This window comes from Fundulus heteroclitus, unplaced genomic scaffold (assembly GCF_011125445.2).
Source record: "Fundulus heteroclitus isolate FHET01 unplaced genomic scaffold, MU-UCD_Fhet_4.1 scaffold_137, whole genome shotgun sequence".
NCBI lineage: Eukaryota > Metazoa > Chordata > Actinopteri > Cyprinodontiformes > Fundulidae > Fundulus > Fundulus heteroclitus.
This window is the reverse complement of record NW_023396549.1, coordinates 284,810-305,166: the sequence shown is the minus strand read 5'-3', so window position 1 is coordinate 305,166 and position 20,357 is coordinate 284,810. Positions and strand designations below refer to the sequence as shown.

At 42.3% G+C, this 20,357-nt stretch overlaps 1 protein-coding gene across 1 annotated transcript; it reads right to left on the bottom strand.

The window, feature by feature from the left end:
* Positions 1 to 1,702: 1,702 nt before the first annotated feature.
* On the bottom strand, positions 1,703 to 19,368 carry LOC118558625 (dipeptidyl peptidase 1-like). Its single transcript, XM_036129086.1, has 8 exons — positions 19,027 to 19,368; positions 18,532 to 18,677; positions 15,814 to 15,968; positions 14,212 to 14,367; positions 13,917 to 14,035; positions 4,177 to 4,308; positions 3,660 to 3,892; positions 1,703 to 2,260 (listed from the first exon to the last, which is right to left on the bottom strand). The coding sequence occupies exons 1-8, from the start codon at positions 19,184 to 19,186 to the stop codon at positions 1,994 to 1,996; spliced, it is 1,368 nt and encodes a 455-aa protein (XP_035984979.1). The 5' UTR covers positions 19,187 to 19,368; the 3' UTR covers positions 1,703 to 1,993.
* Between the last annotated feature and the right edge of the window lie 989 nt (positions 19,369 to 20,357).

The following is a 20,357-nucleotide window of genomic DNA, read 5'->3' as shown; positions in this document are numbered from 1 at the left end:
ATTCAAACGGATTCAAGTACATTCATGTGTTAGAATGGCCCAGTCAATGTCCAGGTCTGAATCCAAGAGAGTGTGATGAGAAATGACGTACACAGATAGTCTTCATCCATCTGAGCTTGCACAATTTTTGCAAACATTATAAGGCAAAAACGTCAGCCGTTCCATGTTCTGAGTTGTTCTCCAAAAGACTTGTAATAACAGAAAACAAGTGGTATTGATTCAGGGCGGCGAAACACAAGCCTGCATCATTTAGATTTTGATTTGCACATCTTTAAAACCAATGATTATTCTCCTTTGAGTTTCTAACTATGCACTACTTTATGTTGGCCTAACATAAACTCCCAAAAAATATGAAAAGATTTATGGTTTCCATGTAAAAAAACAACAGCATTTAGTTAAGTAAAGTAATTCAGCCTCGCACTGTAATTTCACCTTATTAAAGTTCCAATCAGGAGTTTTTGGCGATGAAACAGGATGAAAATCAAACCCACTAAGAAATAATAAGACCACAAAATACCACTGGCAAGAGGTACAAATGTTAGGTCTATACTTATTAATCATTAGATTTAGATTTCTTTAAATTCCTAAACACCAGTGAATTCAGCCGTCATTGAGTGAGATGAAGCAGGTACAGTAAAACTCTCAAAAACTCTCCAACACCAGCAAATTAGCTTCTTAAACAGTTCCTGTGCTGTTTACTAAAGCATGTGAAATAAGCCACACACAACCAGGTTTTCTCGTGTCTTTTTGTATTTAAAAAGAAATGCATCAGAACTTCAAAGACTTAATTTTACTTGAATGCCCTAAAGAATATGTGTTAGAAGTGGGGACTTAAGCACAAAGTACCAATAAAAGCAAAAACAATGGATGCCTAAATGCAACGCACTGATTGCAAACAATCGCTACTTGTTGTTGCCTGTTGTCAAAACTGTGCTTAAACGGATCAATCCCCTTAACATAACAACCTTGCAAAGAAAATAATAGTGGCAAATCCCTTAAAAGGATTTCCAAACAAAATTAATCTGACATTTTCTTTTACAAGACATAAAAAATATTTAACAATTGAAAACAAAGAACTAAACAAACACTCTGCAATGTGTTGAATCCCTTTATTGAAAGCAATTCCCTTTAAATGCTCCACAGGGAACAATCCACAGTGAAACAGGGCGGCAATGATGTCGATTGCAGGGAAGTCCCTGCTTGCAGGGAAGCAGGGACTAAAGATATGCGTCAATTCTCCGCAGCGCTTCCCTGAGACGAAGAAAAATCAAAGTCCTGCACCTGACACTGGATAATCACACTCAGACAAATAATTTCCCTTTTAAAATGTTCAAAATAGAGGTTAAAACCGGTCACAGCGTCCATTTTTTCCTGTTTGTGGAGACAGTTTCAGCATGGATTTAGGAGGAGGATAACAACCAACTGCATTAACAATCAACAAACACACAGGACTACTGGATAAAAACACTACATTCAACACCAAGAAGCAAATCAACTGTATCCAGCTTCTTAAAATTTAGAAGAGGCTGTAAATTAATAGTGTGTGGAGCAACTTTAAAAAAAAAAAAAAAAAAAAAAAAAAAAATCTTTGGCTGTGTTTTAAAACCTTTCATTCGGGAGTGTTTGGGCACCGGGTTTCATTTTGTCCTTAGCTACAAGCCTTTCATTTCAGAATTTGAAAACTGATAAATAATGCTACTTGTTTTTTTTTTAGGTGTAATATGTTTAAAACGCTGAACACATTGAGAGGATTTGATCAAAGTCTGGTTTGAGAAAAAAAAAAAAAAACCTTCAATCAGTAGCTTTTCATGCATCTATGCATGTGTTAGGTCAACCTGTCTCGCACGAAAGAGGGAGCCAGACCACAGGCATCCGTGTGACCAATTACAGCTCCCTATTTTCAACCCAGATTAAAAACAGAATACATTTAATTTAAATGATTCAGAATTGTGATCAAGGCACTAATTTCTACTGATCTCGACTTAAAAAGCTTCTACAGCTTAGGGATGGGCTTGGCTGCGACGGCGATGCTCTCGATGGCACACTCGTCGCTTCCCCGGCGAATTCGGAAGTAGCCGTCTTCGCCCCACCCGCTGCCCCAGCTGTTCTTCACAATCCAGTACTTCTGTCCGGTCTTGTGGCAGCGGCCGTAGCCCACCAGCAGGACGGCATGGTTGGTCAGCTCGAAGGGATTAACGGAGTCTCTGAAGCCTGTGTGGTGGTAGATGCCCTCCTTGTAGTGCAAGAAATCGGGGTAGACCTGTAGGCAGATGACGACTCGTGATTATTGGCCTTTTTCAATCATTTTGCTTTGTGGGTAAAACGGCCAAGCGGTTCCTCTGTTTGCATCGCTGTCCTCAGAGTGGCAAAAAAACATATTGATCATTGTATCTTCTTTTATTGGACTGGAGAACATAAAAATGTTTCCCCACGATGTCAATATTTTGTTTGGGCCGAGTTCTTGGATTGCCTTTGAACTTTTTTTTTTTTTTACATTTTGTTAGAAACCCAAATCAAGGGGTGAAAAAAAATGTGAAGAAAGAAAATGATTGACTCTTCAAGTTTTTACAAAGATAAATCTAAAGGTGTTGCATTCATTTGCGCTCAGCGCCCTGACGGAGGACTGTGTAGAAGCACCAATCGCTGCAGCTCCAGCTGCAAGCCCTCTGGTGCGAGTCTACCAGATTTGTACAGCTAGAGAAATATTTGTCCATTCTGCTGAACTTGAGCAAATTATTTCAAACTCTGTCAGCTTGGATGGAGAGCATCAATGAACAGCGATATGTTTAAAGTTCTGCCACAGATTCTCATCTAGAATAAGATAAGCTTTTATAGCACATAAAACAGGCCTGGATCTAAACCAGCTCTGCTGTGCTCTTAGTGTTGTTTTCCTACTGGAAGGCAAATCTTTAGCCCAGTCTTTTAAAAAGACTCTAAAATGTTTTTTTTTTTCTTCAGGGTTATCCTTTATTGAGCTCCATCCATCCTCCCTGTCTGCTCTGTTTGCTAATCTTCACATTGCTGTTCTCTAACAAACCTCTGACATCTTATTTTTACTGAGTATATACTACTTTTACAGCTTCTGGTGGCTTCTTCTTTATTTTATTCTCTAGGTGTCAAAGTCAGAGGCTGACCAGAAAATACTTGCAGATATAATTTTGACAAAAGTTGGTTCTGCAGAGTAATGACTCAATATGAATACACCCCAAACCTTTAAAATGTATATTTGTAAAAGAAAATCATGTATTGCTTTCTTTTAACTTCAAAATTATGCGTTACTGTCTGTTGCTCTACTACATAAGATACCAATTAAAACACATTGATGTTTGTACAGTAATTCTAATGAAATAAAAAGGTCAAAACGTCAGGGGATGTAAATACTTCAGAAAGGCACCATGAGTAATATGTATTAAAGTCAGAAACAAACTAAGATTAAATTATAAAAATCTGTGGAGAATGTGATTGAATGAGAGAAAGTTAAAAGGTTTCTTTTTCTTTTGTTATCTTTTAGTAAAGAAACTGAACGATGGTTCCTTTTGGCTGATGTATCCTTACTGAAGTTTACCCGTAAGATGATCTCCATCTTGCGGAAACACATTGCAATGATTGCAATGGGAAAATTTGCGCAGGAAAAGCAGTGAGCCAATAAGCAGGTGTACCTCCAGAGCGACTGCCATCGGTCCGTTCTTGACCAGTTCCAACTTCATGGCCGTCTCGCTGCAGCCGCCGTAGAATCCGCCTACATACCCGTACTCTGCTGTGTACATTCGGCCGCAGTTCTGAGGAACGCCACAGGGAGAGTCCGCCGCAATGTACGGGAAGCAGGACTCATCCACGATGCCGAAATCCTGCACATACTTCCCAATCAGGTAAGGGAAGCCGCCATCACAGCCTTAAAAAAGGTGAGAAAAGTAGAGCTCTTTCAACAAAGGGTTAAAGATTTTTTTGGGAAATGCTGGAGGTTTTAAAAGGTTTTAAATGAGACATTCTGAAAATGCTTGAAACCCCCTTCCTCTGATTCTGCAGTTTTGCTTTATTTCAGTATTTTGTTTTGATTTTCTTGTAAAAACATCCAAAACCTTATTTTCATCTGTTACACATCATCTCCTGCAGAAAGGGTGAATTCATTTTTTTTTTTTTTTTTTAGAGACAATATCTTTCACAGCAGTAGTTTACCTTGGGAGTATTCAGAGCAGGAGACCACTTGCTGGGGACTGAGGACGGGGGCATCGCTGTTGTTTGTGAGGATCCGAACTCGAGCTTCCAGCATTCCCATGGTGGCGAAGGAATAGCAGCTACCGCAGGATGCTAAGTCACAACAAAATACACAAATATTCAGCTTTAAAAATAACTTAAAACATGGTTGACACCATTTATCCAAATCATTTAAACAACAGGTGCCCTGAGAAATCGTCTGGTGGCCAGAATCAGAAAAATTGTAGCTTGACTGGACAGCAAGACTGTTTGGTGTGGACGCTGTTACTGAGTGGATCAGACTCAATGTTAGATTCAGTTTCATTAATAGATTTATGAAGGAAATCTGCACAAAAAAGGCTTTTTAAAGATGTTCAGTAACCTGCCCTGGTGTGCGTCGCAGGCCTATAGAAAGTAACTTTTAGCTGGAAGTTTTCCTCTTATGGAAAGGTTTCACCAGCGCAGCCATGATAAACATAAAGGTGTTTTTGCTTGATTCAGTTCCCCGAGTGTCTACTTTGATAAAAGCATCAACGCAACAAAGGAACAAAAGCATAGGTTCCTGCAAGTCATCAAAATAAGAACATTAGACACAGACATATTGACTCTGAACTGGGGAAAAAAAAAAGACATATTTTTAAAGGTGATTTTTCAAAATGTTAACTGTACCGACTTTGCTGTAAATCAACCAATAGTATGAATGCTAAGTGCATTTGGACATCGGACAATAGTTTCTTCCAATATATTTCTAAACTTTTCAAAAAGAATGTACCTTTAGGAGTAGTTTAACTGTAATGTACTTTTTTTACTTTTACTTAAATAATATTTTTAAGAAGTATGGCTGCTCTTGAATAACATTTAACACAAGTCTACCCACGGCGCGTAACTCCACTGAATGAAAAAAGAGAGAGAAACGTAAAGTTTATATTAAAGGCTGACTTCTTGTTTATACACAAGCTTTGCTGTGTTAATGTTATTTCCTATCTACTGAGGCCGCTGTGCCATTTGGCGGTCAAGTCAATACACTGCAAACAGTACATAGATTTTCGAGGCAACATTTAGAAATGTAAATCTCAGGGTTAAGGATCTACATTCACCAATTAATACCAACAGACTCTGCTGTTTTGTGATTTTAGCTGTGTGAACCCCACTAATCTGTAAAATATGATGCTAAAAGCAGTTTGAAATGGTTTATCTCCTCCCAATATAAATAATTAGGGATTAAAAAAAATGTACAATTCAATTTTGTTCTTCTAAATCACATCGTAGTTTTTCAAAAGAAATCACGACCAGCTAAAACTGCCATCTGCACGTCGAAGGTTTACAAAAACCAACGATACCGAAGCTGCCATGAAGTTGTGATCGGTACATCTTTGGTGCAAAAAGTAATAATAAACCCGCAAAGCACTACTAAAAAGTACATTTTACTTAGCTGGAGCGACTGTGCTCGTGCTGTCCTTAACAGCACATTTACTTAGCAACGCATTTCACCGTTCAGCACTAAATGTTCCTTTAATGCTCCTGCCACTGCATACTTATCTAATCTAGACGATGGATGCATACCAAGAGAACAAGGCACAGACACAAACCCAGAATAAACAAGGTTTGTACACATGGTGTCAGGCACTAGGCTGCTAATAAAATGCTCTACAGGAACAAATTAGGTGAAGGAACAGAGGCCGCAGGAATGTGCACGGTGACTTAATTGCAGTAATGATTCAAAGTGAGACAGAGGAGAGCTTATCTGGGACCAAAACCCCTTAGATTTCTGGTACAAATACGGTGGAACAGACTTTAATTCTGATTGAGGGAAAGTTGTGATGCTGCAGTTTGCGGGATGACTCCAGGCGAGGGCAAAAAAAGGTAAATTTTAGTAAATTTCACAGGACACGGTCACATTTAAACAAGCTAAAGATCACAGCCTCGCTTGCTTCCTTCAATAAAAGTCAATAGTGTCTTTCAGACCAGAGCGGTCACGTTACGCTCACCACATCCACGTGTGCCTAATCTCTCATCACCGGGACGTGCACATCAGCAGGCTGCTATAAATTCCCCCCCCCCGACTGCTGCTCAGACTGATGTGACAGATTTGGAGACGGCCACAGATCCCCCTGTGTTCTTTGACAAGTGTCGAATTCAAAGTTTTAGTTCCTCGGGCAGAGGAGATTTTAAAAGAGAGCCGTCTTCCAGGGCTGCACACAGAGGCAGCCTGTAGATCATACACTTACACATCTGTGTGGCTGTTGTCATTTTTTTTTTGTCATAAATAAAAGATTTAATAAATATCAAAGGCCTGCATATTATATATTCCTCATCGGTCATGCCTTATTTGTCTTATTGTTCAGAAGTATGGGGAAATGCAAATAAAACAATTATTGATAAGTTAGTTAAGTTGCAAAAAAAAAGCTATAAGGCTTATTAATAAGGTGGGATACCGTGAACCAACTGATAAACTCTTCATTCAAAGCAACACATTAAAATTCAAAGACATTGTTTATATAAAAATACTGGAAATAATGTATAAAGCAGTGAACAAAAGTCTTCCTTCTGGTATTCAGGAATTATTTAAGTTAAGAGAGAATAAATATAATTTGCGAGGTTTGTTTATATTTGACTGTGCAAAAGAGAAGAGCCAGATAAAGTCTAGAAGTGTTTCAGTTATTGGTGTGAACCTGTGGAATGAACTGAATGACGATTTAAAGTTATGTCCTTTCTTGATGAATTTTAAAAGGGCTTTAAAATGTAAAATGATAAAATCCTATGTTATGTAGTTTTGAATATTTATATATGTACTGTAAAGAACCTGGTAGGTTGTAAAGGTTTGTAAGTATAAAACAGGGTAGGCAATAATAAGCTTTGCTTCAGCCTATTCCTTTTTTTTGGTAAATTGTGGGTTTGTTTGTTTATCTTTTTTTTTTTTTACTGTTTCCTGTGTTTAATGTCAGATAATTTACAAAAAAAAAATAAAGTGAAAGTCATGTTGCATGGCGGCACACAGAGCTGCTCCTGGTGATGAAATTCTAGGAGAGGTCTAAACAGTTCACCCTTCGAGTCCAGATCAGATCTTTGTAAAGATAAATTATTTACAAAGCATGTTGACCCTGAAGTGAAGAGCGGTCAGGGGCGGCGTGGAGGGAGGGATTTAAGCGGAGTATAGGATGTCTGACAGGAGAACGAGGCAGAGAAACGCTTTACCAGCACAGAGACATCAGACCGCCAGCTAGATTACGAGGGGACATTTGTCATTCATCTCATTAGAGACATATTCACGCCTCTGATCCGAGGTAAAATGCTTCCTCTCCCGCTGATTACGTTGAACGTTTTCTGTGTTGATGTAAACGCCGCACATACCTGGACCCCCCCCCAGCCGACTTAAACGATAAGGGGACAGAAGGGAAGAGGGCGAAGCAAATACTTCCTATCAGCGTGAGCGACTGTTTGCAGTGAACGTGTTATCGCTGGGCTTTGTGAAGTCCTGAGCAAACATTGCTGAAATCTCTCCTCCCCAGCGTCGCCCACTGCAACATGTCATTTCTCTTCTCCAGCTGGAAACACTTCCACAGAAGTGGCCGCTCGTTTAAGAAAGAAATTTGTTGAGATAACCAAAATGCAAGAAATGTGGACCAGATCGAGCACATGGGGCCACATCAGAACATTAGTGCCATTTCTTTTACAGGCCAGATCAAGGCATCCGGAGCCCAAACCAACGTTTTTGCGAAGCTCATTGAAACCTATAAAAGAAACTGGACTTGACTGATGCGATAGAAACAAAATAAGCACCGTAAGCCTGCACAGCAGCTTGAAGGGCCATTCCAGTGAAGCACTTTGGATTTCTGTAGATGCTTAAACCCCACCCTATAAAAGGTCCTCTCAGACACTCAAAGTACTCAGCCTCTGTACTCTCTTCGCTCTCACACAACCGCGCGCAGAAAACAGGAAGAGAGCAGCGAGCGGACCCCAGACGCACAAAGAGGGAAGGAAGCACCTGTGTGGAAACCATTACTGGCAGCTGGCAGATGTAAACCTGCCTCTGATCCTTCAAGCCAATCTAATATAAGCGCGACATACAGAGACACCCAAAAGTGAGTTTATTCCAACATGCATATAAACTTTCTGAAAAGAATGTACTTTTAGGAGTGGTTTAACTGTAATGGGCTTTTTCCTTTTACTTGAATAATATTATTAAGAGGTATCGCTGCTCTTGAATAACATTTGTGGCAAGTCTGCCCACTGCGAGTAACTTCACTTAATGAAAAAATAGAGAGAAACGTAAAGTTTATAATAAAGGCTGACTTCTTGTGTATACATAAGCTTTGTTGTTTTAATGTTATTTCATATCTACTGAGGCCGCTGTGTCAATATAGATAAGTCAATATACTGTAAACGGTATATATCACTTTGTTCTAATAAATATATATTACATGCATGTAAGCATCAGTTTTATCAGTTTGATGCAGAAAAAGGTTGATTTAGAAAAGTGTTTCTTACGCATGAATTTGTAATTTTGAATTATGTTTTATTTTAGACTTTATTTCTGAATTTGCACGACTTCATATTTTTCTCTGTCCTGTTATCTTATTTTCAAACATTGGGTCAGATGCTATGATCCAACAGTAATTCCGCGATTAGCCATATACCCAAATACTTTAATAAATATAACCTATGTGTACTTTCAGGAGCATAATTAAGTTGCTGGTTGCCTCATGCCCTTTTAGCTTGGATTCCAATTATCTGGACTGAATGGTTTGGAGCAAGCCATCTGCGTGGTATGAATGGCGTTTAGTCACCGCGTGGAGAATCCAGAGAACCTCTGTTCGTAATGTGGGTCCTGAAGGTTCCTAGCTGCCGTCTCTCTCTAACCGCTCACAGCTCTAACAGCGCTTCCTCAAAGCGACTCCACCGCTCGCACACCCAGCATTCAGCTTTATGTTGTTTTTTGGGGGGTTTGCATATGCAGCAGCAGGCTTCAAAATCGCTGTTTGAAGAAGCACTACTTGACCATCAAGTGATACAGAATAATCTGCGTGTTTTAGTTGTAAATACATTAAATATGGTGTGGCGGACCACTAGGGGGCTCCACTCTCACTCAGTGGAGAAGTTTTAGATATGAGAAATATGTTTGTTCGTTGGTATATATATATATGGTTTTCTGTACAGTTGCTCTCAGTTGGAGTCGAGTAAAGAGCTGTTCAAACCTACATCCTTTGTGTCGTCATTTTCACTCCTCCACATTGGTGACCCCTGTGAGCCAACATGTCCACATCTGATGGCCTGCCCAGCTCCTCACAGCCGATCGCTGTCTCTGGTGGACCTACACCGGCTTCTTTTGCTGTGGCCGTTAAGATTCCGGATTTCTGGCTACATGATCCGCAATCATGGTTCTTCCACGTCGAAGCACAGTTTGCTCTTCGTGGGATCACATCGGACGACACAAAGTACCACTATGTGGTTTCAGCGCTGGATCCACCATCCACCAGGCGCGCGATGAGCCTGCTTCGCAACCCTCCCGCGGACGGAAAGTACAGCGCGCTCAAACACCTGCTTCTCCGCCGTTACTCCCTGTCCGACGCAGAACGCGCCGAAAAGCTGCTTTCTCTCTCGTGGTTAGGAGATGGCTCAGCTTTGGAGCTCATGGAAAGCATGCTGTCCTTGCTGGGTGACGACGAAGGCGGATTTCTTTTCATCCACCTGTTCCTGCGACAACTCCCGGCTCCGGTGCGGATCGCTCTGGCTAACTCGTCCCTGCTGCGGGAGAAGGATTACTGCTCGCTGGCTGAGGAAGCTGATCGCATCCTCCTGGCTTCCAGGACCTTCACGGTCCAGTCGCTGGCCAAGGAACCTACAGCTTCGTCTTCTGAGCCTTTGCAGTCTTCAGCGGTCGATCAGCCATCGGTGATGGCAGCGATCGCCACCAGGAAACGCCAGAAGCCGGCCTTTTGTTTCTACCATCAGCGCTTTGGCGTCAGGGCGCGGCGCTGCCTCCCGCCCTGCAGCTTCAAGCCGCCGGGAAACGACCAAGCCGACGCCTGCTAGCAGCCGCGGCCGTCGGCGATAAGGAGAGGCTGCTCTTTATTGAGGATTCACGATCGGGGAGACATTTTCTGGTGGATTCAGGTTCGCAGAAGAGCCTTGTTCCCCCGGCGGGCTCCGACAGGCTTGCTGAGGGCTGCGGTCCCCAGCTGACCGCCGCTAACGGTTCTCCCATCAGAACATTCGGAGAAAGGTTGGTGACTGTCCGTTTCAATGGACGTGACTTCCAGTGGAGCTTTGTAGTGGCAGCGAGCTCTGTCCCCATCATAGGGGCTGATTTCCTCTGTGCTCACGGCCTGCTTGTGGACGTTGCAAACCGGCGTTTAATTGACGCTGTGTCTTTTTCTTCACTGCCTTGTATAACGCGAGGAGCTGGGCCGTTAGTACACACTAATTTTTTAGCTTCAGGGGACGCGTTCCAGCGTTTATTGTCAGATTTTCCCTCTCTGACTCTCCCCAATTTTTCAAACACAGACACAAAGCACGGGATAGAGCATTATATCCCCACAACTGGCGCTCAAGTGTTTGCGCGCGCGCGCCGCCTTGACGCGGCAAAGCTGGCTGTTGCGCGGGAGGAGTTTGCCAACATGGAGCGTTTAGGGATCGTGAGGCGCTCCAACAGCCCCTGGGTGTCACCGTTGCACATGGTGCCCAAGTCGGACGGCCAGTGGCGGCCTTGTGGGGATTTCCGTCGTCTAAATAACGTCACAGAGAACGACCGTTATCCTATCCCCCACATCCAGGATTTCTCTGCCCATCTCTCCGGGACATCCATTTTTTCTAAAGTGGATTTGGTGCGGGGTTATCACCAGGTTCCTGTGAGAGCTGAGGACATCCCTAAAACCGCGGTGATCACTCCGTTTGGCCTGTTTGAGTTTTTACGCATGCCATTCGGCCTTAAAGGTGCAGCTCAAACATTTCAGCGGTTGATGGATTCCGTTCTGCGTGGGTTGTCCTTCGTTTTTGTATATTTGGACGACATCCTTGTGGCCAGCAGCTCGGCCGAACAGCACATGTCCCACCTACGTCAGGTTTTTCAACGTTTGGCGGCACATGGCCTGATTGTCAACCCTGCAAAATGCCAATTTGGGTTGCCGGTCATTGATTTTTTGGGCCACCGCCCCCAGACGGTTAAAGCCCTGCAGGAGTTCTTGGGGATGGTTAATTTTTACAACCGCTTTATCCCCAATGCAGCACAACTTCTGCAGCCGCTTTACGGTGCGCTCAAACAACGAAAAGCCACCGACAGCATCGACTGGGTCCCTGAACGCCTCCAGGCGTTTGGTGGCGCTAAGTCTGCTTTGGCCGACGCTGCTCTTCTGGCCCACCCTTCCCAGTCAGCTCAGATCGCTCTGACAACTGATGCATCTGACGTGGCTGTGGGGGCGGTTTTAGAGCAGCGTGTCTCTGGTGTTTGGCAGCCACTTGCCTTTTTCAGCCGTACTTTGCGGGACAATGAACGGAAATACAGCGTTTTTGATAGAGAGTTGCTTGCTCTCTACCTGGCTACACGCCATTTTAGATATTTTCTGGAGGGCCGCTCATTTACTGCCTTTGTGGACCACAAGCCCCTCATCTTTGCCATGTCCAAAACATCCGACCCCTGGTCCGCACGACAGCAACGCCACCTTGCCGCCATTTCCGAATTCACGACTGACATTCAGCATGTTGCTGGCAAGTCCAACTTGGTGGCTGACTGTCTGTCTCGTGCGCTGATCTGCCCAGTTTATGTAGGTATCGATTTTTCTGCTATGGCTGCAGACCAGCGCAGTGATGCAGACATCCTTGCGCTACAGACTGGGTCCACGGGCCTCCAGCTGGAGGAAAGACAGATGCAGGAAGGTGGTCCTCCTCTGATCTGTGATGTTTCTACTGGCTGTCCCCGCCCTCTGGTTCCTGTTTCGTGGCGCCGCCGGGTTTTTGACACGTTACACTCCCTCTCGCATCCCGGCATTAGGGCCTCCGTCAAACTGGTTGGTTCTAAATTCGTTTGGACTGGACTGCGCAAAACAGTTAGAGAATGGGCTGCAGCCTGTGTCCAGTGCCAGCGTGCTAAGGTCCAGAGGCACACTAAAGCACCTTTGGAACCGTTTCCCATCCCTGACAAGCGGTTTGATCATGTGCATGTAGACCTTGTGGGTCCCCTTCCTCCATCACAGGGTTTCACACATCTCCTGACCATGATCGATCGTACAACCCGGTGGCCAGAAGTGGTTCCGCTGTCATCTACAACGTCAGCAGCGGTGGCCCGGGCTTTTCTGTCCACCTGGGTTGCACGTTTTGGCCCCCCCTCTGACATTACCTCTGACAGAGGCCCACAGTTCGTTTCAGAGCTTTGGTCCGTCATGGCAGAGGGTCTGGGGGTCAAGATCCACCGCACCACTGCGTACAATCCGCAGGCTAATGGGTTGTGTGAGCGGTTCCACAGGTCTTTGAAAGCTGCGCTCCGTGCTTCTTTAACTGATGGAAACTGGGTTGACCGCCTTCCATGGGTCATGCTTGGTTTGCGTTCAGCCGTTAAAGAGGACCTTGGTGCTTCCACAGCTGAACTGGTTTTCGGTCAGCCCCTGCGTGTCCCTGGGGCGTTTTTACCTGATTCCCCTGCGCCACAGTTCGGTCCACTTGGGCAACGTTTTTTCCCTCAGGGAGACTCCTTTCAGGTTCCCACCCCTGTTCACCATTGTTTGCCCCAGTCCTTTGTTCCTGAGAACTTAGAGACCTCTAAATTTGTTTTCGTTCGACACGATGCGCACAGAACACCCCTACGACCTTTGTATGATGGCCCTTTCAGAGTCCTTGAACCAGGGCCTAAACATTTTCTTTTGGATTTGGGAGGGCGTAAGGAAACTATCTGTGTTGACAGGCTCAAACCCGCTCATGTCTTGGCGGACGATCAGGTGGTAACGGCCCAAGCTCCTCGCAGGGGAAGACCCCCCTCCACTGTTTTAATGGACCGCTGTTCTCCCTCCAGAGATCCTCATTTATCGGAGCTCAACCCCCCTGCAGCCCCTCCATGTCGCCCTCGTCCTCAGGCACGGATGTCCCAGGATCATCCTACAGGGTCCAAGTTCAGCCGTTTTGGACGTTTGTTGAAACGCACGAATCTGGATTAGTTTGTTATTTTACCCTACTGAGTGTTCGGGGGGGGCATATGTGGCGGACCACTAGGGGGCTCCACTCTCACTCAGTGGAGAAGTTTTAGATATGAGAAATATGTTTGTTCGTTGGAATATATATATATGGTTTTCTGTACAGTTGCTCTCAGTTGGAGTCGAGTAAAGAGCTGTTCAAACCTACATCCTTTGTGTCGTCATTTTCACTCCTCCACAATGGTACCATTCAGTGTTGCAGAAGCATTTTACTGTGCATTTGAGTTAAAAAAAATAAGACTTGAACATTATTCAATGAATTTAAGACTTTTTAAGGCCTTAAACCCTGATTTTCAAAACTAAGACTTTAAGACTCTGCAGACACCCTGTTTAAAGAAAAAGAATAACACCTGAGTTTGCTCCATAAACCTGCTTAAAGAAATACATTAAATGACATTTAAGGAAAATTCAAATAGGTTTAAAATGTGTTAAAATAAAGGAATTTAAAAATACTTTTTTTTTAAATCTACTTATTTCAAAAGGAAATAATTAAACAAAGAACTATGTTGTTTTACTTGTATAAGATAGTAATGGGAGAGTCACCTTGATTCCTCACAGGGCTAACAAAGTTGACGCCATTAACGTTTCTCCAATCCCAGTGCTCAGGCAGAGCTGCGGCCATCTTGGCTAAACCGGCTTCCACGGGGGCAGGGCGAACACGTCTGAAGAAACAAACGGGGAAGCCAACTTAAAAGGTGGTAATTTTGCACCACACAGCTGTGGCAAACAGAAAATCAGCCAATAAATATCCTCCTAAATTGATTTTATTCAGCAGGAAACCAGGCTTATCCACCTGGCTCTCACACGAAGAGGATAGAATGAGAAATCAAAGACTCACACGGGGATACGGGAGGCAGGGCCCCCCGCTCTGTAATGCAGCTCTCGTAGGGTGTACATCTCGTGCTCGGGATACGCCACAGCCTTCCAGGAGCTCTGAACTGTGTTGATTAAAGTGATGAAGTCCAGGTTGTGTTTGTACGGCTTTGGCAGCAGTCTGGGGGGGGATGAATGGAAAGACGATGGTAAGGTCAAGATCACTTTAAAACAACACTGGACATTTCATTCGTAATGCAAAATCTACTATTTGATTCAATAAGCTACAAGATGCATATTGGTGAGGCTCATTGGTCAGATTTAAAGTACCTTTAGAAAACGGGAACCTTTAAGCAGGTCTTAAAACATATTTTTCATTAGGTCAACATTTCTGTATTACATTTTTTTTTTTAAATGGTCTGATGTAATATTCTAATCCTAAATGTGTTTTCAATAGATGTAAGCAGAAAATCATCATAACTAACAGAAACCCTAAGCGGTCTGTAATTCATTTATAAAATGTGTATCACTTACTGAAGAGAGGTACTGAAACGAATAATATTTTCAATAGCATTCTGATTTACTGAATATGACAGTACTTTCAGTTCAAGAGCAAGGATTTTATCAGTCACCTCATGTAAGTTAATGTATGGAAATGAAAAAAACTCCTATTTGAGCCAAATAAAACCAAGTTGGGACATTTGAACAGCAGAAAAGAGTGAAAAGTGTATTTGTGTGGAGTTTGTACCTCTACACAAACAGCATAATCATACTTCTAAAAGACAAGCAAATATTGACCATGTTTTGCGGTGCTAATAGTTTCAAGAACTTGTAATATTGTTTCTAGAATAGGTAGCAGTTGTTTCTGACATACTCTAAAGCAAGTCGTACATCCAGCTTTTAAAGTTTACTCATGCGCGCCCTCTATCTAAACGAGTGACTACTTTAAACTAAAATTTGATGAGGTCTGCATTGCACTGTAACTACACAGTAACTCTACTTTAACTCAATATTTGGTTCATATACCTCACCAAACACTAGAATAACACAGACCGTAGGCAGCACGTTACTTCACTTGATTAAAGTTTAAGCCAAAAATCAACCAGTAACTAATCTTGAATCTTGCAGCTTGAACTCTTCCTAATTTGATCGGTGGTTAAAACATTACCACAGGTACAGAGTTTCTGAATTTATCTGTTGACACCAACTGAGCATTAGCATGAATACACTTTCTTCTGTATATGCGCAGTCTCCGAATGTTCGTAAGAAAAAGACAGAAAAGCTTGGATTAGAGGTATAAAACTGTGGAGACATTTTGCTGAACTTTCAGTAAATAAAACTCGTGCCTTGAATCTCTGTATTGCAGAAAGCAGCTTCATGTGACCAGAGAGTGTATGCTGAGCCTTTCATAAAAAATATTTTAAAAAAATTCAGATAGTTAGATAATGTTTGCTCACTCACATCAGAGAAAGAAATTGAGGAAGGGAAAATGCAGCAGGAAGCAGAAATGTCAAAAGTGCACATTGGCTCTTCTGGTCTTCCACTGGACCTAGCTTATGTTTACTAGTGCACACTCTTATCATTTGTATTCTGGCTAAATGGTCCTAACTGGTTATAATTTACGTACCCGCTGCTGAAGACGGGCTTGAAATCTGATCTGGGCGGCACACTCTTCACCTTCTTGCCCACAAAGCAGGCCCAGTTGCGTCCCAGGACGTCGTGGACCCATCCTGGCAGGGTTTGGTCACAATAGCTGGTCACCTTCGAGCCCTCCTGGGTGTACTGTAAGATGCAGCAGACTGTTATGACTTTTTGTCTTTTACACACACAGAGACAGTGTTCTTCTATGCAAATTCAGTGCCAGTCAGAACTTTACAGAAATTAGGCTTTTGAACTGTTCTGTTTTTAGGTTGTAGCACAAAACAACCTTCTTCAAATGCTTGTATAAACACTTGGACGGAAGTTTGACTTTTTTTCTTTTCTTTTTTTAGATTTTCTCTAACCCACATTTCCTGCTCATGCACACCAGGTCAAACGCATATTTACACCCGCACTAATTTCAGATAAATGTTCCTTAGCAAGTTGCAGACAAACGCAACCAGCTTTTCATAGCTATCAAGAAGGACCCAGCATTCTAGCTTTTGCAACAATTCTGTCTGGATATTTGATCACACTTCTTTTCAGAATTGGTGGACTTTACTTACCGTATTTTCAGACTATGAGGCGCACCGTGAATTAACGTGTCTATGTCCGCATATAAGGCACACCGAATTATAAGGCGCATTAAATATTCTTCCCAAGTGTGTAATATAACTCCACCCCTTCACGTACACAGCATTCTATACATCTCTGCTGGGAGGACAGAGTAGTTGGACTACACTGTCCTGTTACTAACACAAGGCCAAAATAAACATAACTTTTATATTGAACTAACTTACTTGGCTTATGGTGTTAGCGCGTACTCCGGGTGCAGGCTGCCTTGAATGCACTTCTAGTTTCAACATTACAGTCAGGCAGTCTTGTAGACAGCTCAGGGGACTGATTAGGTAGTGATACAGTGTACCGTGTACCGCTCCGAATATACATTGAGCGGGGCGGCTTCGTTGCTAACCAAAGTCGTACTTACAAATATTAACAGATTATTATTATTATTTATTGTTGTTTTTTTTTGTTTTTGTTTTTTAAACCGGCCAGTAAGCATAAAAAGTACCGTGGTCATATATAAAGGCACACCAGATTGTAAGGCGCACCATCAATTTTTGAGAAAATTTAAAGTGCGCCTTATAGTCCGAAAAACACTGTAAAATGACTGGTTTTCTGCCACAAATGCTACTTTTAAGCAGATTCTATACATATTAATTTATCAGTCATTCTAGAAGCTTAACATTAGCTTGATTTATCCATTTAAAAACCAGTTTTGGTATGTGTTTAGGAACAACCTGCTGTAGGGACGCACAACTGTGTCAAACCTCATCTCATCTGACCCTAACAGTTACGTCAGAAGAAAGAAAATTGGCAATGGTGTTCAAAAGCATATCAGGAACCCCAAAGACTCAAACCTTTTAGAAACTGGAAGACGTCAGAACACCAGTGTCATTATGAACTGTGAAGGGAGTTTAACATTAACAGGGAGCAAGAGGCTGCTGCTGTTCAAAAACAAAATCTGACGCAATTTCATGAGCATTTAATCCCCAACAACCTAACAAAACCACCAGCTGTTAAGTATGGTGGTAGTAGGATCATGCCGAGGCTACGGTGTTTTGCCAGTAGTGGTGTTGTATCATAAAAACTTAGAAGAACACTGAGGACAGAGAAAACACAAACAGGCTTACAATAAACTTCTAGAGTTGCTACCAACCTAAACTCTACTAAAACTTTATGGGCTAAACTAAAGTGCAGCCAGTTACGTGCCTCGAGAACTCCTGAGCATCTATACGAGCCAAGTGCTGTATATTGACATGAAAAATAATTTAATATATCTCAAATTAAGCTAACACTTAGGTCTAAAACCTACACGGTCCTGCTTTAAGAGTTCTGTTAAATCTAAAACTCACGCTTGATGACAGTAATAAGTTAGTCTACTTGCTAATGGACCTTTAAACAAATATTAGTGATGCAGTGAAGGTTTAGTATGTATATGTAAAAAGTTGTAAGAAGAATTGCAGCTGAGTTTGGAAAAGAGAAATTGCACAACAAAATCCATGTTTGTGCTTCCAACTCGTTTTTAAAAAGTCATTAAAGATGTTTGTACATTTCATTGAACCCTAGTTGTAATGCATCATTAAAAGACGACAATTAACACGTACAGCGAGAACGCATGCACGTAGACTTCTTACTGGCAGCGTAGGTGATTTCAAAGGGCAAATCAGTTTGTTTTTTGTTGAGTCATGTTTCAAAAGAAATCATGAGACCAAACTTGAAAAAAAAGAGAAGAAAAAAAAAACCTGGCAAGTCCCAATTCTTAACAGACAATGAGGAAGTTAAATTAGACAAGGACAAGTCAGAACAGAGGCTGGAAAATAACGCAGCTGTGACACTTCCCTCGGCTGCTTGTCATGTGAGAGATAGGAATATTGCACATGATCAAGGGTTTCACTTAATGTTGCTGCATTACATCGCGCATCGATCTTTGCAGATATCATCAGAGTATAGGAAAGGAGAGGAAATGAGCAAGAGTGAAACACAGAGTGTTCCGAAATATATATTCAACAAGCCGCAAAAGCTGTCAAACCACCACATTTCCATTTAGTTAAATTACAGATCCGTCTATGAGGGGAATCAGCAGAGCATCACATGCAATATCAGACATGTTTCGAAGCTAGAAATGAGTTCATGTTACAGTTACCTTGAAAAAGCCAAACCATTTGTAGCCACCGAGGACCGCCTCGAAGCCCTGGTTGTAGATGAGGGTGAAGAAGCCCGTGTTCCCCAGCTCATCTGTGGCTACGGACAGCTTCTCCAGGGTCACAGTCACTGTGCTCTCACCTGTGGCTGAGGAGTAAACAACATGTGATCACATGACATCAAGACAGGGTTACTTTTCAACCATCAGCCTAACCATAAAGAGATTTTAGCACTTCATCTTTTACGTTATTACTAATATAACTTAAGAGATTTGTGTGTATATATATATATATATATATATATATATATATATATATATATATATATATATATATATATATATATATATATATATATATGCATGTACACAAACAAAGATAAAAAAAAAGAAATGTAAGAGTGAGCATTCTTCATCTGAAAAGCAGGCCTCAACGCCTCACATGCTATCAAAAGTGATTTAACTTTTATTTCCTTCCCAGCTATGAGGCGGTATTACCTTCAACAGAGCAGTTGACGGTCTTGTCGTGCCCTCCTTTGGACACCTGGAACACCCATGTCCCCAGCAGGTCCTCGTAGGTGCAGTTAGCTGGCGTGTCCCCCAAAGACCCCTCAGCCCAGAGCAGGAACACACACACGAACACAGCGCTGAACCTCATCTTCACTCGCTGCTAGCTAACCTGCTCCACACACAAACACCGGCACACCACGTCTAAAGACTACCTCGTTCAGCTGGACAGCCTGGCACCTGCTACGCTAGCCCCTGTTGACGGACAGCAAGTGGCGCAAACTGAAAGTTTCACCCCCCCAAAGTTAAACTTCTTCCGTCAAGATGGTTCACCGCAGCTAGCGTCACAATACGCATGCGCGCTCCAGGGCTCCTTATGTATCTCAAACGTTAACGGATAAGTCCCGAAACACTAACTTCTGATTCATATCTTTACGATAATTCATGAGAATTCATCTAATATGAGCGCGAGGATGACCTTTGTTATTGCAAGGTATCTGCATTTCGTGTCAACTAAAAAAAAAAAAAAAATTCACAGTTAATCACGGTTTTCTACAACCCCAAATACGTGACTGCTATCCTCTTGCTGTCATGTGCTCTTTGGGTCTACTTCCCCCTTTGTAGTTTCGTTTTATCTGATCATATGACCACTGATACACTGATTGTGGAAGTTAAAGAGTTGTTCGGAGATGTGATGCAAGGGGAATAGTGTGACCGAAGGTTAATTATTAAGTAATTAACCTAACTGTCACCTAATAACCATTTACCAACCCTTCAAAGCAGCACTATTAGGCCATATATCATATTTGTTTTGCAGAAACGCCAAGAAAAAGACAGGGATTAACACAGCATATTTGTATATGCTATTGAGCCATTTTAGTAGCATGTATATTATTACTATTTGGATTAAGGTCTGCATTTTAAATGAAAAGGCTCAGATATTTATGTGAATTTGTCAATTTTAATGGATATGTATCTGCTGTTTATTAATTTTATTATGCAAGGAATAAGGAGGCATAAGCAATGAACAGATGGATAAATATTAACTTAACCTAAGAATGTCATAACCATACTGTTGTTGTATTGTTGCTCAGTGTGTTTGATGATTGGATTAAATGGAGCTGCACTGAGGGCTTCAAGACTGCTCAGTTGTGAGCACGTTTATTTTGGAGTAAGACGGTCCTGGGTTCAGTCAGGGACCATTCTTCATGGTTTACTTAACGTATTAATTGCTCCCACTGTCCAAAAACATAGCAGTTAAGTTAACTAGTCTCTATAAATTTCCCTTAAGTATGAGCGTGTGCATGCCGTGTCCTGTTTGT